At 43.7% G+C, this 25496-nt stretch overlaps 3 protein-coding genes across 4 annotated transcripts; 2 read left to right on the top strand and 1 right to left on the bottom strand.

The window, feature by feature from the left end:
- Nucleotides 1–117: 117 nt before the first annotated feature.
- lrrc39 (leucine rich repeat containing 39) lies at nucleotides 118–5423 on the top strand. 2 transcript variants are annotated; one of them, XM_034706978.1, is made up of 9 exons: nucleotides 118–232; nucleotides 1039–1253; nucleotides 2358–2466; nucleotides 2606–2762; nucleotides 2904–3040; nucleotides 3153–3298; nucleotides 3375–3527; nucleotides 3730–3917; nucleotides 5139–5423. In XM_034706978.1, exons 2-9 carry the CDS (start codon nucleotides 1126–1128, stop codon nucleotides 5162–5164), a joined length of 1044 nt encoding a protein of 347 aa, XP_034562869.1. In that variant the 5' UTR covers nucleotides 118–232; nucleotides 1039–1125; the 3' UTR covers nucleotides 5165–5423. The 2 variants fall into 2 exon arrangements, with proteins under 2 accessions (XP_034562869.1, XP_034562877.1); XM_034706986.1 differs by lacking the exon at nucleotides 5139–5423 and having other exon boundaries at nucleotides 3375–3583; nucleotides 3730–3845.
- On the bottom strand, nucleotides 5377–9758 carry trmt13 (tRNA methyltransferase 13 homolog). The gene is made up of 11 exons (XM_034706930.1): nucleotides 9616–9758; nucleotides 9209–9258; nucleotides 9044–9110; nucleotides 8805–8864; nucleotides 8648–8717; nucleotides 8098–8204; nucleotides 7635–7820; nucleotides 7289–7361; nucleotides 7144–7218; nucleotides 6572–6965; nucleotides 5377–5663 (listed from the first exon to the last, which is right to left on the bottom strand). The coding sequence occupies exons 1-11, from the start codon at nucleotides 9724–9726 to the stop codon at nucleotides 5486–5488; spliced, it is 1371 nt and encodes a 456-aa protein (XP_034562821.1). The 5' UTR covers nucleotides 9727–9758; the 3' UTR covers nucleotides 5377–5485.
- Nucleotides 9287–25375, top strand: map1sa (microtubule-associated protein 1Sa). Its single transcript, XM_034706923.1, has 8 exons — nucleotides 9287–9383; nucleotides 11673–11981; nucleotides 16785–16886; nucleotides 17416–17498; nucleotides 18274–18414; nucleotides 19196–22313; nucleotides 22782–23014; nucleotides 23100–25375. The coding sequence occupies exons 1-8, from the start codon at nucleotides 9302–9304 to the stop codon at nucleotides 23253–23255; spliced, it is 4224 nt and encodes a 1407-aa protein (XP_034562814.1). The 5' UTR covers nucleotides 9287–9301; the 3' UTR covers nucleotides 23256–25375.
- The last annotated feature ends 121 nt before the right edge of the window (nucleotides 25376–25496 follow it).

The following is a 25496-nucleotide window of genomic DNA, read 5'->3' as shown; positions in this document are numbered from 1 at the left end:
CATGAGTTTTTATTTTAAATATTTGAAGTCACATCAGCCGATCGTTCCAATCTGAGCTCAAAGAGAAAATACAAATTGGAGTGTGGTCATGTGACTGTTTGGTGTCAGTGTGGTCATGTGACTGTGTTTGGCATCATAGTGGTCATGTGACCTCGAGTCTATAGATATCAAGGTCTGAGGTCAGGTTTCAGCTGCAGAGACGCAGCATGGAGGACTGCTGCTTTCGAACAAGGTGAACACTGACAGTACTAACATAACTTACCCCTGCACTGATACCTATAACAGTACTAACACAATTAACAGTACTAACAACACTAACACTTCTGACAACAATAAAACAAACTGTAACACTAACACGACTAATAACTCTGACACTACTAACACAAGTACTAACCACACAGTTCTACTGCATACTACATTGATACTACAACAACACTGAGGGAACACCACGGTACTATATACTGTGGTATACCTGTGTCTGTGTGTTTGTGTGTGTGTATGTATATGTATATGTATATGTGTGTCAAGACTAAAAGCAGCAGTCTGTGTCTAAAGACAAAAATCTGCTGATCTAAAAATGAGAACAGGAAGTGACCCGACAAAATAAAACACTAGGCTACACTTTAGGTCTGAACACGTTGTAGTTTTCATTAATGAAGTGCAGTAGTTTTTTTTGATGACATGCAGTATTTTTGATATTGTGTAGTTTCTATTGATGAAGAGCTGTAGTTTAGTTGATGAAGTGCTTTGATCATTTGACTTGATTTAATACCTTTTTTAAAAATCTGATTGATGCCAATCAATCAAACAATCATTCATGATTGTATTTAAGTCGTTTTACTAACAATATTACTCTGATGAATGGTCTATTGTCTATTCTTTACTGTCCTCCCCTCTTCTTAATATTTACAGGTAAACTGATGCCTGTGCACCTGTGATCATAATTTAATATTCCTTATAAATGTTGAAATATTAATGTTGAAGGTTTAATTTTGGATCGCTGTTGTTAGTAGCATTGAAATATTTTTGATTGAACAGGATGGCGGTATGGTGGGCAAGGCTGCAGATCAAAGATCTACCTGTTCACCTGTGAGCTGTGACATTAGCTAACAGGAAGTGGTCATAATGGTTGGCGTGGTGGCGTGTGGCTCTGTGAGCTCCATCAAGGCTCTGTGGGAGACCAGGATCAAGAAGGTCGAACAGGAGCAGGAGGATCAGAGAAGCAGGAAGGCTAGGGGCGGGGCCACAGGCAGGTAAGGCTCCACCCTCCTCAGTTGGGTGCTTATTATATTACTTAAGACAACAGGAAGTATGATGTTTTCCTCTGTAGGTCAGTATTGATAGCCACAGCTGGTGTCTATAGAAAGACAGAGCTATGCCAGCCATTTCATCTGTTTCTATAAAGCTAAACTAACCACCCTCAGACCAGTGTTGCCAAAACTGTCCCAAGGTAAAGTATCGGTGGTCTGAGCTGGATCTAGATCAGTTCTGTTATATCTTCTAGAGTGTTGCCTTTTAACTCGGATATCTGAGCTGGGAATGACATCACAGTACTGATGAAATAATAGACTATTCGAGTAACCTTTTACACGCTTTTGTAAATTAAGGTTTGTTCTAGCTAACTCCATTTAAGTTTGTCATAGTAAAAGTTTCTTTAGAAAGATTAGTTAGATGTAGAACCTTTTTGGCTAAAAAAAGTGCATCATATCACTTGGAATAAAGCTTTTAAAATACAATTTTAATGTTTACTTCCAGTTAGGATATGAAAACAGAGCTGGAAAGTTGTTGAGCCATTAGCTACTGTTCTTAGCATTATTAGTAAATACCAGGCGACAACAACCAATACCTGATATTTCACGAGTGGAAGCAACTGCAAAACTGCAAGAAAAGCTTGCACAATACTATCAGTGTGTTTGATTTAATGATACAAAAAGAGAATGAGTTGCTGACAAACATCAAAAGAACAGCTGTTTTACTGTTGATGCAGGGAGCAGCCATCTTGGATTTTGAGCTTGATGTTACTGAAATTCCTCAGAGTTTCTGAGTCAGAATCAAGACTTCAGGGGGCATTCCGGATGACGACACCATTTGTCCTCAGAGTCTTGGTACATTTGTCCTGCAGTGTTTCCTGTGGTCCATGGTCCTGGTCCAGACTGTAATTTTTCGTGTGCCTATTCTGATCTGTGGTCCTGTTTAAGACTGGGCCATGGTAACTAATGTCTCAGGTGGTCCTGGTACAGACCACGCCCTGATCGGTCTGGTCTGTCATGATTTATGTCCTGAGTGGTCCTAGTTTAGAAGGATTTCTGGTTTGGTTTATGGTCTGGTCTGTAATGTCTCTTGTGGTACTGGTTCAGGCTGAGTGTTGGTGTTTGGGAGGACCGGGCGGTTCTGGCTCGACTGAAACAGAAGCTGCAGACTGAAGATGGACGTCTGATCCTCCGAATTGAACAGGAGGAATGGAAGGTAATGTCCTCCCCGCAGAGAGTGGACTGCAGAGGTGGATTTGTGAGATGTGAGATGGTCTTAAGGATCACAGTTTTCTGCTGTCAGGGGATTTTTTTTGGTAATATCTGTATTTTTCTGCCCCCTTTCCCTCCCCCAGTCGCTGCCAGGCTGTCTGGTCCAGCTCAGTCAGGTCCAGGAGTGGCAGATTCACCGAACCGGACTACAGAAAATCCCTCACTTCATCTCCAGCTTCCAGAATCTTTTAGTTATAGATCTATCCCGTAACGGGATCACAGAGATCCCCAAACAGATTGGTCCGTACCTCCCAACTTAGGATCATAATAAAGATAAAAATGTAGCATCTGTGATGAAAACCTGCTGGATTCATGTCTTGGGATTCGAGATAAAGGTCTAGTCTGTTTCTGAGTCCTCTTATGTCCTGGTTTTGGTCTCAGGAAAGCTGACTCGGCTCAGGGAGCTCCTTCTGAGCTACAACAGAGTCCAGTTTGTTCCTGAAGAGCTGAGCAGCTGTGAGAGTCTGGAGAGATTGGAGCTGGCCATGAACCGAGACCTGAACCAACTACCTGACCAGGTACAGTCCACCACATCAGACTGTCCCACACCAGGTTCGAGACAGAACCCAGACAGGTTACCATGGACCTGAATCTGAGGGTTCTGATCTGAGGTCTGTTCTCTGAAACCAGCTGCAGAACCTGAAGAACCTGCAGCACCTGGACCTGTCCATGAACGACTTCACCTGCATGCCGGACTGTGTGGTCGCTCTTCCCGCACTTGAGTGGCTCGATATGGGGGGAAACCAGCTGCAGCGCCTACCTGAAGACATACACAGGTAAGTGAAGAAAACATCTGAGCCCCGCCCCCTTTCTGCCATCAGCCAATAAGCAGTGAAACATGTCTGTCCTCAGGATGGAGAAGCTGCACACTCTGTGGCTGCAGAGGAATGAGCTCGAGAAACTCCCTGACAACATCAGCAGGATGGCCAGCCTGGACACGCTGGTCCTCAGCAGCAACAGACTGAGAGACATCCCGTCTCTGATGGAGGACATGTCCAACCTCAGGTCAGTCTGTCCGAACACTGGTCAGTCAGTCTGTCCACAAACAAGTCCAACCTAAGGTCAGTTTGTCCACAAACAAGTCCAAACTCAAGTCAATCTGTCCACAGAGTTGATTGATGTGTTTTTTCAGATGTCTCCAGGTGAAAACATGTCCATATTAAACTGTCTCTCAGACTGATCAGGTTTTGTGTTTCTGTCAGAGCAGGTTTGTGAATTTCCGGGACAATCCTCTGACTCTGGACGTGACTCTGCCGTGCAGCAGGACTGAGACGGAGGATGAGGAGGACGACGATGAAGATGACAGAGAGATGTTTGGACGAGAGTTCATGCTGATGTACATCAAGGAGTCCAGGAAGAGAGCGTACGCTGTGCTTAACATGCACTGTGTCAACCGTTAGTATCACCAGAGAGATCAACGACCTCACATGAAACCTTCTAATTCTGTTTGGTCTTCACTGAGACACTTTAACTTTGTCTAACTGTGTGTCTTCTGAGGTAGCATGACGCAGATTTTATGTCATGGATGTTTTCCAATGCAGCATGAGAATCATAACTTCATCAACCAACATGCTTAACTGGGACATAAAACTCTTGTTTAAAGGCGTCCTTAGCAGGACAACCAGCTCTCATCGTTCTCTGAGTTTGGTGTGAAAGTGTTTCAGCTTCCCTTTCCCCTTATTTTAATGTCTTTGATATTTTCATAAAGAGATTTGTACCATTAACTCAGCAGCAAGAAAACAAGTTTAACTTCCTAAACAAAGAGAGAGCAGAGGAGGCAGAGAGGGGCCTCAATGATCCAGCTGAGACGATTGTTGTTGAGTGTTTGTGTGATAGTGTTTGATATCAATGAGACATTAGTTTGAGACTTCAGCTTCATTGGTGTCTCTCTTCAATGACACTTTTGGAAACAGAAAGAGCAAACAAAATCCAGACCAACAATTCCCATGACACACCTGGAAAGTCTTTGATGAGAGCCCCCTGCTTGAAAATCAGCCACACCTCCAGTGTTTCAGTATCGATAGACCGATCGATCAGATAACGGTCTGACTTACTTTGAACTGGTTTGAAGACCAACCAGGACCAGAAACTGGACTACGTGCTGTACAATAAATCTGCTCTTATGGTTTGTTAATTAGTAAAGCAACTCAGGAGAGGTCTTTTTCTCTTTAAAGTTTAGTTAAGGTGAACTCTGATATAAAACCTGTTTGTTAGTCAGAGATTTCAGAGTGGAATAAATCCGTCTGTAATCTGTTTCACAAGAGAAAGTCTGAAAACACCCAATGATGTGATCCTTTAATCCAGTTAATCCTGCTGTGACCCTCTGAGGGGTCCAGACCCACAGGTTTGGAAACTCTTCACCCTGTTTCCTACCTTAGCATGAAAAAGTCGTACATTCTTCAATGTGATGGTTTCACTGTCAGATGGTTACTTAAACTGTAACAAAGTAATAATATTAACATCATACCATTTCAAACATTAAACTACAACAATAATACTGTTAATAATTACAATAACAAACCTTCATTTGATTTGTACTTTAAAAAACGATTGAAATGAATTAAATTGGTTTGTTTTCACTGGACATGATAATCTGACGTCATGTTTCTGTTACAGAGCCGATCGATGACCCTTCAGAATAAAATTTCTTCTTCTGGACTTTTCTCTAAGAGCTCAGCATCAGGTTTTACAATCAGAGAAGACAAAGATTCTCAGGCGCCAAAGTTCTAGAAAGACTCTGTGCTCACTGTTTGTAATGTGAAAACTTTTTACAAGTTCTTGTCAGATCATGCAAATCCTTATCATACTGTATTTTTCTGTAGTTTGAGTTTGTGCATTATGTAGAACACTAGACTGAACACATGAGGGAGGAGCTTTATTAAAAAAACGTAACAAACATTCAAACAACTTGATCCTGTGAGTTTCTTTCATAATAAAAAAAATCATTCAGAGACAGTTTGTCCTCAGGACAGGGATAAGGGGACAGCAGTCAGGAGAATGTTCTCCAGAGTCACTGGAGTGTCCACGTATTGAGAAAGTTTACCTTCGAACCCCCTCGCCTTCAAGAAGTGAAGTCTGCCGCAGTCAATCAGACGCTTACACAGAAGCCCGATCTGCTCACGCTCAGAAGATGACAGAAATCTGCAGAGGAAATAACATGAACACATGAGGGACACAAGAAACACATGAGGGATATATGAAAAACACATGAGGCATGTATGGGAACACATCAGGAAACACGAGAAAAAACATCAGGGATACATGAGGAACACACAAGGGACATATGAGGGACACAAGAAGAACACAAGGGATACATGAGAAACACATCAGGATACATGAGAAAGACATGAGGAACATATGAGGGATACATGAGGGATACATGAGGAACACACAAGGGACATATGAGGGACACAAGAAGAACACAAGGGATACATGAAAAAGACATCAGGATACATGAGAAACACATGAGAAACAAGGGACACATGAAAAAAGGATAAGGGATACATGAGTAACACATGAAGAACACATGAATAACACAAGGGATATATCAGAGAAACATACCAAAACATGAAGACTACATGAGAAACACACGAGGAACCAATAGGGACACATGAAGAGTACATGAGGGATAATTGAGAAACGGAAACGAAAGGATTAATGAGGAACAAATAATGAACACGAGGGACACAAGGGAAACATGAGGAACACATAAAGAACACAGTCCAAACACCAGGAACACATGAGGAACACATAAAGAGTATGAGGGATACATGAGAAACACAAGAGAAACACACGAGGGATACATGAGCAATACATGAGGGATACATGAGAAACACAAGAGAAACACATGAGGGATACATGAGCAATACATGAGGGATACATGAGCAATACTTGAGGGATACATGAGGAACACAAGGGGGATACATGAGAAACACAAGAAGGAAACATGAGAGGATATTTACAGAGACATGTAGTCTTAAGTCTCAAACTGTTTGTGAGCTGCAGCCACAGCCATTTCTATTTCCATGTGTCAGTGGTCAATTATCTACCTGTTCACAGCGTCCGTCTCCTCCACTGGTTCATGCTCTTCATCATCTCCTCTGTCATCATTTGGAACCTGAGACTTAGACTCCTGACTGGCCGGCCTGAGTCCACATGTGGCCCAGCTGGACATCCGACAGAAAGCAGAGAACTCTGCAGGTCCCAGTCCTCGCTCCAAGAAGAACTGCTGACCCACATAGTGACGCCACTCGCACCGATGGTGGCAGCAGAGAGCCACCACCAGGCCCAGCACTGGACCAGGACCAGGACTAGGACCAGGATCTGGTCCTGCTGTTGAATCCCATTCTGAATCAGCTGGTTGTGAGGTTTTGAGGCGTTTGGGGGGCGGTTCAGTCTCCTCTCTTAGACATGAAGTTCCCAATAAGCAGCGCAGAGCCAGATCTGAAACGGACACCAAAACCAGGACCATAAAACTGATTTCTGGGTTTGTGTTGTTATACTGAGTCAGCTGATGGTTCAAGTTCTGGGAAATGAAATGTGTTAGAATACACAGACTGACTGTGCTGATTGATGACTCAGGAACTCTGATGTTATGTTATTCAGAGAAGTCATCTCTTACCCGTCGCTGCTCCACACAGGTGTTTCCCGACTCCAACCAGCGGCAATTTCTTCAGTCTTAGCATCTGAACCTTACCTGCGAACATCCACATAGTCAAACCAGAACCAGATTCAGAACCAGCAGACACCATTTGAGTAGGTCTTACTTAAGTCCAGGTGCTGAATGTCCACCTGTAGCCGCTCAAACTGGACTCCAGAATCCTGATTTTTCCCGTCCACCTGGACCAGATCAGACAAGATTATCCTGATAAATTTGTCCAGTAAAAAACTATAATTCTACCAGGGCTGCTGTTCACAGATTTAAAGTCTGAAGTTCTCTCTAGGTTAAACTGAAGTTTGTCACCCCCTACTGGTCTTAAAAGTACCTGTCATACAGAGGACTGTGAGATAGAGCTAAGGGAAAAGTAACATTTTCAAGAAAATTTAACTTTACTATATCATGACCAGAAGGTTAAGTATGGTTTAGGACTCGTAGATTGAGGGTTTTCTTGCCTTGAAACGAGTGCTGCAGCGCTCCACCAGCAGCATCTGCAGTTCTTCCTGAGTCTTCAGATGGTCAGGAGTCTTCAGGGCTTCATGGATCCAGTGAGAAAGTTTCCCTCGACCTGCTCCAAACTCTATGAAGCACTGCCCCCTTCCCAGCAGTCCCTGCTCCTCCAGGTGACCTAGAATAGAGGACTGAACACATCTGACGGATGAGACAGGAACAAAACTGAAGGCTCCACCTCCTCAGAGGATGCAGCTTACAAAGGTGTGTCACCTCAAGAGTCATCACAGAGTGGGACACTGTTTATAGAAGTCACATGACCTGAGGCCTCAGTCCAACAGATTAACTTCAGAAGAGCTAAATTTCACCTAAGCCTAACAGAACAGAGGACCAGAGTTAACCCTGCTGTTACCTCACTAACCTCCCGTCCTGCCTTGCAGCACAGAGCTGCTGTGTTCAGCTGTGTACCTGCTGCTTCAGGTGTTTGTGGGCGGAGTCTCCATTCTTTGGGTTGTTGAGTTCCTCCTGGACAACTGGATGAGACAGAACGCTGTCCTCTACTTCACACTGCAGACCTAAAACATCATCATCATCATCATTACCATCATCACTATCACCATCATAAAAAACTAAGACGAACAGAATGGAGGTAATAAATAAGATAATAAAACACTAAGATATAATCAATAAAAATCAACTAGGGTAAGATCAAAGTTAAATAAATAAATAACAAACTATTTAAATACAAATATTTAAAATTAGAATTTAATTATTAAAATAAGACAGTTTGTGAGGCATTAAAACACACTACAATGTAAACTAAATAAATAAAGTCAATAAATAAACTCACATAATATAAGATATATGAAACTCAGTTAAAAGCGAGACTAAAAAGGTAGGTCTTGAGTTTGCTTTTAAAAATGTTTACATTCTGTGCAGTCATCATCATAGTATGGGTTTATTGATCAGAGGTGTTTCAGGTGATTACAGCTAAAGGTAACAAAAACATAAATCTGACCTTTGACCCCTTCTTTAAGTTTGTCTACGAGAGACTCCAGCTGAGAGTGGCTGAGCTTGCACAGGCTCACCTATCACACACAAACACAGATGCCAATTTCAAATAATGAGCTTATTGACAGAATTATTGAATGTGTGTGTGCCTGTGTGCGTGTTACCTGTGCGAGCATCTCGTCTCCGTCAGTGGATCCAGCATTTATATTCTCCACATAAAACACCTGCGGAACATCATCAGAGCAAAGAGAGAACTCAGCAAACAGAGGAGCACAGTGAGGGTCAGAGAATGCAACACAGAAAGGAGCACAGTGATGGTCAGTTAATGCAGCACTAAGATGAGTACAGTGAGGGTCAGTGAATGCAGCGCAGAGAGGAGCACAGGATGTTCAGTAACCCTTACAGGTTTGGGTTTCTCTCTGGAGTTACACTTCTTCAGATGTTTGTCCAGTTTGTCTTCATCCACAGTGCTGAAACACACACACACACACACACACACACAAACTGAGGTTATAATAAAAACCTTCAAACCTCAGATGAATAAAGTTATTGATTATTGCAAACTCACTGTTTGGGATCCAGAGGACACACGATCCTCCTCCTGCTGACCCCTCCCTCCTAAAGAAAAGAAACAGGAAGCTGTTAACAGGTGTTGGGGTTCATGAAGTACAAATTAAAGAACCCTCTTCATCAAACCAGCTTCACCTATTTAAATCACTTAAAACCACCAGTGTGTCCTACAGGTGAGTCTGTCTGCATCAGCTCAGGTAAGAGGTGTAGCATGTTAGTAAACAAAGAGCTTTAATCACACTCACAATGATAAACTGTTCAGTCCTGTTTCTGTCTCCATGTTGAGGAACTAATAAAGTTTAAATGAAGATTCCAGGGCTCAGCAGACCTCAGTTATTACCCTTCCTGTTTCCTATTAACGTGCTACGATGTGGCCGTGAATGCACCACGTGTCCGTGAACTCACCATGGTCGCGTGCTCTCCACAGAACACTTTCCCGCTCCCCACAATCATTTTGCAGAAACGTTTCTTTTTCTCCAAGAAGAAGCCACATCTGCCGGGCAAGGGGGCTGCCATGTTGGAAAACACGCAGGCAGCTGACCGACCGTGCTGCGTTCAAGTACCCACTGAGCTGTAGGAAAAATCATGCGAAACAGTTTTTACAAAAGGGTGTCGACCTTCAATGGAGTCACCATTAATGCAGAATATTTACCTTCAGAACAGGTTCATATGTCACTGTTAAAAATGTTTTTTTATTTTTATTTTTTATATCTCCATCACTACTGAAGACAGTATTCATTCAGATTTGATGTGTTTAATGTTCCTACCTCTGTATTTTCAGGAGTACATTGTATGTTTTTTTTTTTTTTTTTTTAAAGTTATATTTTTGGGGCTTTTTGCCTTTATTTGATAGGATAGTGAAGAAAGACAGGAAATGTGGGGAGCAGAGAGCGGGGGAAGACATGCAGGAAATGGTCGACCAGCCGGGAATCGAACCGGCAACCCCTGCGACCAGGACTATAGCCTCTATATGTGGGGCGCTTAGACCGCTAGGCCACCAGCACCCCACATTGTATGTTTTTAACTTTCAGAATTATGTATTCACCCACGTATAAATCATTAATGGCATTGTGTTTCCTAAACAAACACACGTTTTGAGATAGTTTTAGTAGGCTTGATAAAAATGTAAAGAACCCAAAATATGGGTTTCAGCCATGGTTTCAGCCTTTTGGTGTAGATTTTTCTAAACAAATTTTGGTTGTATAGATCAACATTTCTATTTAAAATGTTGTTACAGCTAAGTGTATATTACTTCTTTGTATTTCTGCTTATCTCTATGTACCTCCCATAAAGCGTTATTTACAACCTATAGTCTAAAGTTCATGTGTGGACAAATTGTCTAACATTTAGTTTGTCATTTAACTGCTACTAAAATAATAAAACCAAAATGTATCCACACAACAGAGGCAGAGCTCTGACATCAATGATTCATTGAGGATAGTCTCTGCATAGTCACTGCTGATTTCTATCTATCTATCTATCTATCTATCTATCTATCTATCTATCTATCTATCTATCTATCTATCTATCTATCTATCTATCTATGTCAGACTGTCAGTTCATCTAAATAAATACATAAGATACATTGGTAAACAAATTAAAAAATGAATCTGTATCAGTCAATCCTAATCAATCAATGATTATGTAATTCACCATGTTATCTTAGTACACTTTACAAATAGAGCATGTGTTGACTGTACTCTTTGTCTCTATTAATGTTAAGCAGATAAAGGGAATCATTTACAGTCAACCTCCATGTAACGTCTTCACATTTATGAAAGGTTACCACAGGGGTTCTCATACTTTTTTGGCTTGTGCACCCCCTTTCAAAAACAAATTCAGCCAAGTACTCCCTTGTATGGCCAAGAAAAAATTTCAGGAAATGATATGAGAAAATAACATGAATAAATGTATGCATGTGGTTTTACAGTGTCATAATAACATTGAAATGAAAGATGACACAAATTCTATGCATTTGTAGAGCAATATTTTTCAGAAATATTTAAAGATTGAGGCAGCTAGTACCTTTGATGGCCCGAGGAGCACACCAATTTATTTCTGTCAAACAAGAAGCATTTCAACCACCTGTCCACCGTTATCCTCCTGGCCATGCTTTTATTAGCATGCAAATGTCACTCACTGAACAATTGGCGGTTTTCCAAATAATATATTTAATGAATGAATATGCTCAATTTGGAAATAATGCCCTATTTGATGTTGCATTGAAATAAAAATGAAATGCTGTTGATAAAGTTGTGTTTAATCAGATTTTTTTTTAATTTGTTGTGATGCAGCTTTTTTTTTTCTACATTTGTCACGTACCCTTTGCAGTACTCCCACGTACCCCTAGGGTTACACGTATCCCTATTTGATAATCACTGGGTTATCAAATTTCAACCTCTTCATGATACTAGCACTGAATTCTCCTGAGCAGCCCTTGAACGCCCCTCTCCTCTGATTAGGCACATCATCTCTCCCTGTTCCTCGACTCTCCTATTTGGTTGGTGTCCTCGTATGCCAGCTAAGAACATGTCCCGCCTCTGGTGACAACAGGGCGGACTCAGGGCGGACTCGGTTTTTGTGTGCGGATGACATCACCAGTGGACTTGTCCAAACCATGATGGCGGCGGCAGCAACGGAGCGGGGCGGCGGTCCCGGTCCCTCTCCTCCTGGCTCCCTGCAGCCTGCGGTGGATTATTCAGTGTTGGTGGTGGTCGGAGTGTCGCGGCCCGCCGGCCTGCTGGAGCGGCTCCTGCGACAGATAGACTCAGGTGAGTTTCAGTAAAGTTAACCTGCACCCGAGACACAAGAACCGAGCTGCAGGGCGGGAAGTCAGCGGAACCTTTCACATTAAAAGCCCTGAACTGTCGTCGTCACTGCTGCTGTTGTGTCCACATATGTTACCCTTAAATATTATCTGTTCTTATGTAATATTACCACGCACATCTAATGTCTGAGGGTTGTTTTCACCTGTCGGTAGAATGTGAACCTTTAAAGTTTCGCGTTATTCTCTCCTGGTGTTAAAAACTTAGTAGGCTAACTCTGAAACATGGGAGGCAGCGAGCTAACTGAGCTTCCTCATTACTTTAGAGAATAACTCAGACACACAGGGAGATGTCTCTGTTGGGATACACATTTCTGACAGCTCGGGATGTTTGTATAAAACTCTTGTTTCTATTGGTAATGTAAGGCCACTATAAAACACTCATTTTAACGGGGCGCAGTTCCCTCTGCAGGGCCGGCCCGGGGGAGAAGCATGGCCCCCTTGGTACCTGATAGCCCCCCCCCCCCCTAAACCCTGAACCAAGATTAGGGACTTAAGTTCAAATCACCTGTTTGAGCTGTGATGCCTTTAAGCTTTAGGGGCGAGGTCCTCTGATGCTTCTGTTTGTTTTGACTCTTTCAAGACAAAGTGAACACAGTAGGGATGTACATTTTCCGTGATCGATTTTTGGAAATGTTAACGATCAATTATCCATTAATCAATAAAAACAATGCCAAATATGTTTTTTTCCCCAAATATTTTCTACAACAAAATGCATATAACTGACGGTATTGAATACGGGTACATGTTTAACACTTTATTATCAATGATCAGGCTCATAAAAATATTCCCCATGGACATAGTCTTATAATGTGAAGGCTCATAATACTAAAAAAAAAGTACTTCAGGCTCACAGTGTCCAGTTTTCTGTTTACTCGTTCTTATTGAGAAATATAAACGTGTATTTGGTCAGGTGTCAGCCGGGAGCGCAACCGGGTCATAATCAGTCCAGCGGCAGAAAAGCCCAGGCGCCTCTGATGTTGCTGCTCTGCAAACATAGCGTACTAGCAATTCTAACCAGTCTGTTGGCTGTGTATCTAAAGGTGGGGAAATGTCCTGTTTGAAGTTATCAGCCTTTGTGTCCATGTCGTTGTTGGTAGCAGTTGCGCAACGATCCTCTTTAAAAAGTGGAGACCTGACGCACAGCCGCCGGCTGAGCGTCTCCGCTGTGTGCAACACCTTTAACAGCTGATTCACATCGAAACATGCTCTAAACTTAAAACACCTCCCTGATAGCTGAGTGTAATATGAGACCACATGTTGTCCATTTCACATGACGGAAAATTGAAAACAAAAATGTGTGTTTCGAGTAATGTCTTAACAATCAATTATCATAATCAATTAATTGCGTACATCCCTAGAACACAGTAAAGTGAGTTTGAAGCATGCAGAGTAACTTTAAACAGGTCACCACTGAGGGAAGTAGATGTGCTGCCGGACATCTTTGAATTCCCAGTTACAGTAAGCTCTGGTGAGAAGTGCTCTGAAATAGTGTGAGTGGACACAGGCCCTCATCTGTATCTATGCAGCACATTTTGTCTTGTTGTAATTTAAACTCTAGATTTGTGTGTGTGTCCTGCCCCTGCACGAGTCTGTGCCCCAGTCAAAGCACTCTGGACACAGCCCTGCTGCAGCTCAGCAGCTGTTTGGTGTGTTGGGATAAATTTAGAGGTGCTTTCACAGCAGACGGTCCGGACATCCTCTTAGAGACACCGGACAAAGACTGTGAAGCTCTCTCAGGAAATCAGGCGTAAAGTCACTGTCAGTGTGAAGAGGAGTGTTTCAGCTGTTGGTTATTTTGGGTTAATAAGATTTTCACACCGTGGTTAACACATGACGCTCTCTGCTGTCACAAGATTCAAACACAGACACGTCACTGACATGAGATAAAGATGTGAGTTTTAACTCATCTTAGTGTCACCCTTGAACATTATAACTTTTAAACATTCATCAGTATTGATCACTGTAAGGAGCAGCTGCATTGTTGTTGTTTGTGGGTATGCCTTTATTTTGAAAATCCCATCCACCGGATGTTGTATATTTTTGTAAATTGTACAGTTATTTTCTTTTCTTGTAAAAGTAGGTTGAAGTGAGAGAGCAGCTTCATAATCCTGTTACCTCACCTTAGTTAATGAGTTTAATTTGATGAATGTGGCAGTGATCCTCAGAGACAGTGTCAACACTACTTCTCTTTATAATTATGTAATGAGTGAGCAGCTTTATTTTGATAATCAGATTAATGAACGTTGGCTGTGATCCTGCTGAGGGTCAATGACATAAACAGCAGCTGATGAATGAATCTGTGAACACACTCTGGAGTCCTCTCACAGATGCACTCCTGAAAGCTCCAGGACAGTCTGCCTCTGTCCCTCACAGCAGGAAGTCCTCACTGTCAGATAGAGAGGGGGGATGTTTATAAGGTCTCTAAGATGCCAATGAAGCAGAGGACGTATTCACAATACCAGTGAATGAGAGGAGTGGAACATGCTGGGAGGAGAAAAGAGTATGAAGCAGCTTCATCACTGCAGACAGACACTGGTCACGTGATATAAACTCAGTGAATTTACCTGACTTTCACCTGCTGTGTTCACACCTCAGCTCACCCTGAACATATGTAGAGGTTTCAGCAGGGAAGTGAACGTTTCTCAGAGAGGAGCAGAAGTCCTCCCCCCACATAGGAAGTGACCTCACAGTAAACACTGAAAGTGCTTTTATTGTATGATCAAAGAAAGACGAGTTCAGGCCTTAAAGGTGACATATCATGCAAAATCGACTTTTTAATGGTTCTCTACCTGAAATATGTGTCCCTGGCATGTCTACAAACCCCCCGAGAATGAAAAAAATCCATTCTGCCCCTGTTCTGATTTCTCCACTTTCTGTAAATGTGTGTGAAACGAGCCGTTTCAGACTTCCGTGTGTTTGTTACGTCACAACAATATCCGGTCTGTAACAGAGTCAGAGCTCGGAGCTTGTTCAGCCCATAGACTGTATAAAATACAACTCCTCCTTTGTTTTTTATTCCCTGCACACATGTGTGCTAACAAGGAGCTTAGGAGGGAGGCATGCTAGTTGATGGCTGTCTTAATAAACACAGAGGTCGGTTTTACTCCCCACGTCTGCAGATTTGAAGATCTAGTGGATTTTTATTTGTCATGGAAAAGTGCTAGCGCTAGTTAGCATAGCTACATAGCTACAAGTCGTAGCTTAAGCTGTAGCTGTGTACCAAGACACACGTCGACATACTGACAAATAAAACAAGAAACACTAAATCTGTGACCAATCGTTAAGAAAGGTCCTGCTGCCTTTCTGGCAGAGGTCGGTTTTACTCCCCACGTCTGCAGATTTGAAGATCTAGGGGATGATTTTTATTTTTCATGGATAAGTGCTAGCGCTAGTTAGCATAGCCACATAGCTACATGTTTGTAGCTGTGTACCAAGACACACGTCGACATTCTGACAAATAAAACAACAAGAACACTAAATCTGTGACCAATGCTTCAGAAAGGTCCTGCTACAGGCGCCTCTCCGTCAGGATCAGATTCAGAGGGTTGAAGTAACGTGATCTCTGAGCAGCCGTGTATATTCAGCCAACATGTAAACATTAGATCAACGTGCCGGAGAGCTGAGGCCACATCCAATTCCTAAGGGGGCGTGGTCAGAGGGAAAACAGACTGTTCTGAGGACTGCTGAAGAAGAGGGTTCTTTAGGCATGCCAAAATCTGATTTTAAAGTGTTTTTTTGAGCATAAACTTTAAAGACATGTTTTGGGGACCTCTTAGACCAATATATATTGATGAAAAAAGCGTGATATGTCCCCTTTAATAAGAGGAGGAGTGATCAGGCTCTGCAGGTCCAGACCACAGCCTGCAGACCAAGCTGCAAACAGAGAGCTTCAGAGACACAGTCACCCTGCATCAGCCAGAGATTATATATAACTGTAAGTGCTGATGTGTCCCCCAGGTCGCTGGGACAGAGACAGTCAGAGGACTGACGCTCTGAGGCTCTGAACTAACTGTTCACAATGATCTCACTGTGACTGTTCGCACACAGACTGCCCTGAGCATGGTGTAAGAGCTGTGCATATAGGAGCAGACTTTATCTCAGTGTTTACAGCCTGTTATCAGTCCGTTTCCGTGTGTGTGTGTATGTTTTTTTTGCCTGCTGATACAAAGAGGAAGAGGTGTTTCTGAATATCTGTAGCTTCCTGTTTGTGGAGGAGGAAACAGGTCATGTGATAGAGATAGGAGGAGACATGGCGGAAGGTCTCACTCCCTGAAGGCTCCACAGTACGAAAGAGTTTGACACCCAGGTGTCCCCTGTCTGACTGCTTCCCTGCTTTTTGCTCTCTGGGACTCTAAAGGGGACCATCATTTACTAAATGAACATCATGCTATCAACCTTGAGTTGCACACATGCACACACACTGATAGTACTCCTGTCTTTACTCACAGCTGGATGTCTTGCCCTGCTTTTGTCTGTCATTAACAGGAGGGACTGAAAGACCTCTCCCTGTTTCTGATCACCTGCAGAGCACTCGACTGAAGGAGCAGAGAGCGATGAGAGATGGTCTAAATAATTGATCAGGGACGACGATCTCAGATAGATTAATAAATGTTGAAATTATAGGAAATTTGTTTGTGTGAGGGGAAACACGGCGTGTTCTGTTAGCTGCTCTCACAAATAGTCTAACCCATCAGTCTTGCACACATTCAGACAACGTGTCTGTGTCTGTTTTTTTTTTCTTTTTCAGGTGTGCGGTGCTGGCCTGTAGACCTGCAGGTCTCTGTTCTGGACCAGCAGCTGAAGCTCTTCGTGTCGAGACACTCAGCCTTCCAGTCAGAGGATGTCCCAGGTGAGCGTAGACACATCCTCTCAGATCCTCAGGTGTACCCTACACCATACCACCATATGTACCATGATCACATGACCTAGAGACCAAGTGGTGAAATATGTGTGTTCTCAGTCTCAGTCGAACACATGAACACAGTCAGCTGAGAGTCTGCTGAACAGCCTACACACACACACACACACACACACACACACACACACTCACACTCACACTCACACACACTCACTCTTTGAGGAACTGTTTGGCCAATCAGGACGCTTAACCATATTATCGTCCGTGATGTCATCACCTAATTGCAGCCGTTGTCATGGTAACTATTTGTTCCATTGTTTAGTCAGTACCTGTGCAGACCTCCGTCTTCCTCTGAACAGGAAGTACATGACAGTGATGAGATGTGAAGCTGTCCAACAGGTGTGGAGCAGAGTGTTTACCTGTGAAGTGTATAGACAAACAAGGGAACCAACAACCGTCAGCCTCATGTCTGTCTGCCACTGTGAATGACTGACCAATGTTCCTGTGTCGCCCCCTGCAGGTCAGAGGACTCTGCAGCATCGTGGAGACGTGTTGGACACGCAGGTTGTCGTGAATCCAGCTCATGACCTGCTCTGCTCCGAGGTGAGACAAGGATGTCATTCCAGACCAGAAATGCAGACAAACATCCTCTGATCAGAGCGTCTCAGATTCAATCTGTGGAACTGATTCAGATTCTTCAGCTGGTTTACATCATGTGTTTGTATCTGTTTGTGTGTGTGTCCTCATATGAACTGTCTGTTGGTCAGTTATCTGTAAACAGAAAACTGCCTATAGTCAGCGTATGAGAGGTGGGTGTGGTCAGTGGGCACGGTCAACAATGCCCATTAGTTTGTTAACAGTGATTTTAAAGCTCTTACTTTCTGACCCTCATGTTGGCTTTTGGGAGCTAAAAGTGACCATATTTGGACAAGGGGGAGGAGTTGGGAGCAAACTGGTTTCAACAAAAAGCACTTACTGACAAAGGAAACTTGGTAACCACAGGTCAATCACAGGTGTCCTCTGTCTGTCTGACTCCTCCTCTGATTCCTAGTCTCTGACTCTAAATGGGTCCATCATTCACAAAATTAACATCATGCTGTGTTGAAGAAGACTTGAAACTAGAGGTTGAGTCCATAAACTCATCAGGAAAATGTTAACTGAGGGAATAAATCAGCTGAGACAGAGGACCATTTTCTAACAGACTGATATACAGTCAGACTTATTTACAACCAGAGGAGTCGCCCCCTGCAGGACGTCAGAGAGGATGCAGGATTAAGACACTTCAGGATTGGCTTCCATATTCAAATTCATTCTGTGCTTTAGCCCTCTGTAAACCCTGTGATGATGTGTTTCCTGTGACGATGTGTGTTGCATTCAGGTTCGGCGGCTGCTCTGTGGTTCGTCGCGTCACAAGCTGCTGGTTCTGGCAGGACAGTGCATGGAGGGGAGCGGAGACATTGTGCTACAGAGAGGCTGCTTCTCCCTCACTGACCTTGTCAACATCCTCTCTGATCCAGAGGTCAGAAAATATTAAAGACTACCTCACACACTGTCAGTAAATATCAGAAACAGCCAGACTGATGGTTGATCAGAACTCCTTTTCGCAGAATAATTCAGAGTCCAGTATTTCCAACCAAACACTTCTTTCTCACAGCTGCTCTCGTAGTCTTTTGTTTATTGTGCTGTGCTTGTACAGTTCTTATCACAGCTAATAATGATTTGGGGTTTTATTCATCTCTGATTTCATGGACAGTATTTTCATATGTTGAAAGTGTCTCTTGTCTAAAGACTTCATTGTTAAGACCCAAAAATCAGGTCAGTGTGTTGACTCAGCAGTGATCGTTTCAATAATTAAAGTCAGTGTACTGGAGAATGAAAAATTTAAAACATTAAAGTATCTGTGGGCCTTATCGCTTAGGACTGATCCAAGATCCACCATTGGATGTGTGCCTCCCTTCAGTGGGTGGTATTAGATTTTGACTTAAGTTTACTGACCAGTGGTAGCTCTGGATGGAGTTTAACTTTAAGCTCTATATTGGGATTTAAACCCCTGAGTTTTCACTCTGGGAGGGACTTCTTGCTGTGCACTCTGTATTTTCTTTAAATTTTGTCCATTGACGCTGAGAGGAATTAGTGGAGGTATTAGCAGAAATGAGAAAACAGACAGGATGAAGTGCTTCACTGTGCAGAGAAACATGTTGAGTTATCTATAATCGCAACTCTACCTGGATTTGTAGTTGATGTCTAAAACAAGAATGAACTGTCCCTCTGATCTTTGATGTAGTTCCTCTCTGTTGTAGGTGGGTGAGCTGTTGAGCTCTGCAGACCCGTTGATGAAGGCTAGCCTCACCGTCAGCTGTCCAAACTACGGGGTTTGGAAAGATTGTGCGTTAGAGAAACATCCCCTGCAAGACTGCATCAACATCCAGGTCAACCCGCCCCCCATCCTCCCAGAGATGGAGGGCCTGCAAGAGTTCACAGAGTACCTCTCAGAGTCTCTGGAGCCTGAGTCACCATTTGAGCTCCTGGAGCCCCCAAGCACGGTCGGGTTCCTGAAACTGTCTCGGCCCTGCTGCTACATCTTTCCTGGAGGGCATGGCGATTCCGCCTTTTTTGCTGTAAACGGTTTTAACGTCCTGGTGAATGGGGGCTCCGATCCTCGCTCCTGTTTCTGGAAACTGGTTAGACACCTGGACAGGATTGACTCGGTACTCCTGACTCACATCGGGGTGGACAATCTGCCCGGGGTGAACAGTCTGCTGATGAGGAAAGTCGCCGAGCAGCAAGAGGAATCAGCTGGACCTCAGTCTGAGGAGGACTGGATGAAGAACCTAATCTCCCCTGAGATTGGGGTGGTCTTTCTGAATGCTCCCGACAGGTTGAGATCCATTCAGGCAGACCCAGGCATGCTGCGGAGCTGTGACCAAGCAGCGCTCACTATGGAGCACTTACATAGACTGGAAATCAAACCTGAACCTCTGAGCCGGTCTAATGGACCCACTATAGAACCAGTTATCCTTTTTCAGAAAATGGGAGTGGGCCGCCTGGAGCTGTACACATTGAATCCGGTCACTGGCAGCAAAAACCTGGAAGCTTTGATGCAGACTTGGCCAAACAATGGATCCCATGTAAAGGGCTCTGATCTCCCGCTGCCGTGCCTTGTGTCCATTTGTGCACTGCTGGTCTGGCATCCATCCAGTCCTCAGGACAAGATCATCAGAGTCCTCTTCCCAGGATGCACTCCACAGAACAAAATTCTTGATGGACTAGAAAAACTCAAACATCTGGGTTTCCTCAAACATCCATTTGTGTGTTTGAGAGACTTGGAGACGGCAAAAACCGAGAAACAACCAAAAAGAGCAGAGAGTCGAGAAAGCCTTAAGTCTCAGTCCAAGGAAGTCAGAGCCAGCAGTGCCTTTCAGAAAGATAAGATTGGACGAGTAGACGTCAAAAAACAGGAGGTGAAAATGAAGCCAAAGGTAGCAGGTGAGACTTCACCAAAAGAGAAAAAGGATGTGGAGGAAAAGCCCAAAATGAAAGAGTCAGATGCTAAATCAAAGCTACAGAAACCTGCTGAAAAGCTTGTTCCAAAGAAAGAAGTGTCAAAAGAAGAGAGAAAGGACGTGAAGAGGGAGGAGAGGAAGGCTCCTCTTACTGTGGTAAAGAGAGAAGAGGGTGCAGAGAAGAAGAAAGAAGCCATTAAGAAGGAAACTGTAAGTGCGAAACCAAAGAAAGAAGTCAAACCTGAGCCAAAAAAAGACAGCAAGAAGGATGTCAAGCCAGAGGACAAGAAGATGACAAAACCAGCTGTGAAAGAAATGAAGAAAACCACAAGTGGAGCATCAACAACAAGCACAGAACTAAAAAAAGGTAAGATTGGGACTCTGAAGAAAGATGGTACTCTGCCAAAAAAAGACACTGTGAGCAAAGGGACCAAAGGGAAACCAGGTTCAACGGAGCAGGAGAATCTGAAGGACAGCTCTAAGGTGTCCACATCCAAGGACATGACGGCTGAATTTGAAAGACTTCGATTGGAAGACCAGAACGGGAACAGCGGCCAAAACTCAGAGGTCCCAGCACTCAGGAATTCTGATGGAGGTAAAGTCAAGGGGAACCAGCCCGCCAAGGTCGAGAGCCCAGAGAAGTTTCGCAGTTTGGAGTTGGACCAGGCCAAGGACCATTTCAGCGCAAACTTTGACCTTTCTCCAACTGTGTACCAGCCAGTCCACGACTCCTTGAAGAATGGGCAGGATGACGTCTGCATGAGCTCAGAGGAAAAAACTCTGGAGCTAGTCTCTCCTCCAGAACAGTCCCCTGAAGAGGACGGTCAGAGTTTAGAGGACAGCCTTGGGGAGAGAGGATCTGGTCTGGGCTGTGAGGAGTACAATCAAGGAAGTTCTTGTAGGACTTCAGAATTTGGCTCCATAAGAGAAGGTCTGGAAAACTCCATGTCTTCTCAGGACAAACAGTCCAGTCTTTTGATGCTCAGTCCTTTCAAAGACTCTTCCTCCACCTTAACCTCCATGCCCGCTGAAATTGGCTCTCCTCAGTCCACAGAGGTGGATGAATCTCTTTCGGTTTCTTTAGAACAAGTGGCGTCACCCAAAGGACCGCTGGGAATCCACTCTAATGGACATGTTAGTGACTCGGACTCGAATACCGGGATAACCTTACCTCTGAGATCAAACCATAACGGGTGCTGTGGAGATGGATCAGAGGAACACATCCACACGCTGTCTGAGCTGATATCAGATGTTCCCCATGATGTGGATCTCTGTTTGGTGTCCCCGTGTGAGTTCCTGCACCCAAAGACTTCAGAGAACCAGAATGTCAGTTCATGCCCCACTTCTGGTACCTCTCCAGACCTTTCTGACAACAACAACCAATCACAGGACCAAAGCAGCAGCGACTGCCCCTCAGCCTATAGCCAAGAGACTCCACCCACATCAGTCAGCAACTCCCTTTCAACTAACACAGACTCTGACGTCCCCCCTGGGACAGAGGACTGTCCTTCCATTACAGCAGACATAGACTCTGATGATGACTCCAGTGGCCTTAACCTGTCCGATCATCCAAGTCCACATCAATTATCTTACAGAGTGGGGCAGCTTTCCTCACATGACCCGCCCCCAGCCCCCATGAAGGATCTGCCTCCCTTACCCCCCCAGCCCGGAGCATGCATGGCAGACACCGAAGCTGATGGATCTAGCAGAAACCTGAAAAGTTTAGCCCCAAAGACCAAGAAACCGACAAGTACAATGCAGAAGACGACATCCGGAAGCACAGCGGCCCTGAGCAAGTCCAAAACCAGCACCACCACTGGGTCCTTGAGAACCAGCGTGAGCCTGGACACCAAACCCTCTTCCAGAAACTCACTGGGAGGGTCCCGAATCGGAGCCCCAAGACCTTCATCTGCAGGTAGGCAGGCTCAGACTAGGTCAAAGTCTGACCAGGACAAGCTCGGACCAGGACAGGCTCGGATAAGGGCAGACTCAGACTCAGACCAGGCTCAGATCATAGCAGACGCAGGCCAGGGCAGTCTCAAATCAGAGCAGATGCAGACCAGGGCAGTCTCAAATCAGAGCAGATGCAGACCAGGGCAGACTCAGATCTGGGCAGACTCAGACTAGGTCAGTCTCAGATCGAGTCAGTCTCAGACCAGGGCAGACTCAGACCAGGTCGGACTCAGATGGACTGTAAACAGACAGTCAGACAGCAGAGGGAGTTTATGATGATCTGAATATCTGCTCCAGAAGCACAGTCCTAACTGTTAGGACCATATTACAGCTGCAGCAAGTTGTTTCTTCTCTTTCTGTTGTTTGTATTTTATTTGTGCATCTTCAGGTTTATCTGAATTGTTCTAATCTCAGTTCTCTGTCTCCTCAGGATCCAGAGCTGCAGGCTCTGCAGGTTCTACAGGTTCTGTGGGTTCTGCGATCTATGTGGACCTTGCCTACCTCCCGTCAGGGTGTGCGTCCTCCTCAGTGGACCTGGACTTCTTCAGACGTCTCCGCTCATCTCATTATATTGTGAGTGGAGATGACCACATGAAGGATGACGCCATGAGGACGCTCCTGGCTGCTTTGCTGGATGGGAAGACCAGCTGGCCCGATGTCCAGGTTTGTAAAATTCTTCGCCATGTTTGCTTGAACTGTCATCTAATGATCTGGGCTCTGATTGATCTGTTTCCCCAACCCCCACCAGGTGACGCTGATCCCAACGTTTGATTCCCTGGTGATGCACGAGTGGTACCAGGAGACGCACGATCGTCAGAGGGAGCTGTCAATCACCGTGCTGGGCAGCAACAGCACCGTGGCTATGCAGGAGGAGACCTTCCCCGCTTGCAAGGTGGAGTTCTGAGCACAGAGCCCTTTCCCAGGGAATTGATGGTTACATTTAGTAGAGACCAATGACAGGGTGGGTGAAAGCCCTGCCCCCTTCTGGAGAGAGATTTTTAGTGAGCATGCTCAGTTGCTGCACAGCCCTCACTGTTCACCCACAGGTAGACAAACAGCAAGTTCAGTTTATTACAAAGGGTTATTACATTCCCTGTTCCTGTATGACATCACTGCACAGTAATCACCTGTCACTACGTGTCACTTCCTGTCTGCTGGATTAGGACCTTCAGCTCACAAATGTAAACAAATGTAAGCACATTAGCATGACATTTATCAAACAGAATATTTGAAACAGACTCACTGAGATCTATAAACAGAACATACAGAGAGTGAGTACTAGCTAAAAAAAAATTGTAGCATGCTAACTGTAGAGCTCAGTGTTCAGCCCTAGCCTGTCTGATTAGCTAATGTAAGCATTGTCTGCTCACTGTAGTCACTCTAATTAGCTAAATTTAGCATAGCCTGCTAACCGTAGCCTTTCTGATTAGCTAATGTTAGCTAAGCCTGCTAACTGTAGCCTCTCTGATTAGCTCATATTAGGGTAGCCTGCTTACTGTTGAGCTCAGTGTTCAGCTCTAGCCTCTCTGATAAGTTTATATTAGCTTAGCCTGCACACTGTAGCCTCTCTGATTAGCTCATGTTAGAGTAGCCTGCTAAGTGTGTCCTCTGATTGCACTGCTCTGGTTCAGATTGTCTCTGATTAGAGCCGAGCAGCGCTTTCTGAGAACAAAGATGGTTCATTGATTTCATGCCAGACTGAAGGTTTATAAACATGAGGCTCTGTGCTTCATGGTCTTTATTTAGATAGAATATAAACGCTGTCTTCATATTAATGACATGCTGTTAACTGTGTCTGAGGTCGTTGTCATGTGATCATCTGTTGAGGATCTCATGATTTCCAACTCAACAACAGGAGCTTTATTTCGTGATGATGATGATGAGATACTCTTCATCCTGTTTTCTGAAACATATAAAGATAAATCCTCATCAGTCTGTATCAGGCTGATTATAATCTCAGATTACAGATTAATGTGTAACGCTGTGGTTTGTGTAGTTTGTGTAGGAGCTTCTTATCCAGCAGACTGACAGGTAAAGTGTGTTTGTAGTGAGGAGATATTTGGGACCACACGTTCTTCTGCTATTTTATTAAATGTTTGATCACAAATCTTAGATCAGATGTTAGTGAAGGAAAATCACTTTTGGATACTTTTACACTTTTTCTTTGAGAATAGTAGTTTGTATTTTTTCTGTGCGAAACAATCTAAATCCTACATTACCCATGAGCCTCAGCTGCTGGAATTATTTTAAATTAAAGTGAATCAAAGGTTTCAGACAAATCCTCAAAGCCCACCTGTGACTTCTGCCTGGTGACAGAGTCTGCAGGTCTCTGGTTGGCTGGTACTTACAGCGGGGCTTTGTTGGAGTTGTAGTTCAGCCTGCTTTAATCTGAGGCGTGAATCAGTCTGTTTTATTTTTCTATCATAGTGAATTTTACGTTTTCAATCTGTAACGACTGAAACATGAAGATGAGTCTTTAATGTGAGCTGTTTTTATTCCTGCCTACAAACATTTCAACATTCAACATTTCAATCTTTAACTTATTTATTTATTTCAATTTGTTTTTGTCCTCCTTGGAAAACTTTGATGAAATCTCTAAAGTGAACTTTGGTACGAGCTCCTCCCTCCATCTTTAACTTTCTGTAAACAGCGAATAATCCTGGAGTTTGTGAACCAGTGAACCTTCATTAACTTTTACAGTCTCAGACGGTTAACTGCAGCAGAGTTCATTAAACTCTGAGTCAAAGAGACGAATGTCATCATCAGCGACTATCGCTATAAAATAACATTACACATTTAAATTTAACTGTTTCATTCAGACTTTTATTGTCAGTCAGTTGGATCATCATCTGATCAGCGACTCTAAACTGTTTCAAATGTTTAAATAGGGCCTTTCATTGTTATATTAGACATGTGATTTATTGATGTTTTACACCCAAACACACAAACACACACTCTGAAGTGATATGTTTATTGAAACACTAATTTTAATGATTCTTTCAAAATAAAAGTTTCCCCTCAGTAGAGTGCCTGCATTGTGTTTTATTGTGAAAAGATGACTCATGAAGTTTGTTGTGATGTGAAGAAGAAAAGATGAAAAATGTTCAGATACACTGAGAGCTTGGACTGATCTTGGATCAGAAAT

Source organism: Notolabrus celidotus, chromosome 2 (assembly GCF_009762535.1).
Source record: "Notolabrus celidotus isolate fNotCel1 chromosome 2, fNotCel1.pri, whole genome shotgun sequence".
Lineage (NCBI taxonomy): Eukaryota > Metazoa > Chordata > Actinopteri > Labriformes > Labridae > Notolabrus > Notolabrus celidotus.
Note: the sequence above shows the minus strand (reverse complement) of the source record. Positions and strands in the feature narration are given on the sequence as shown.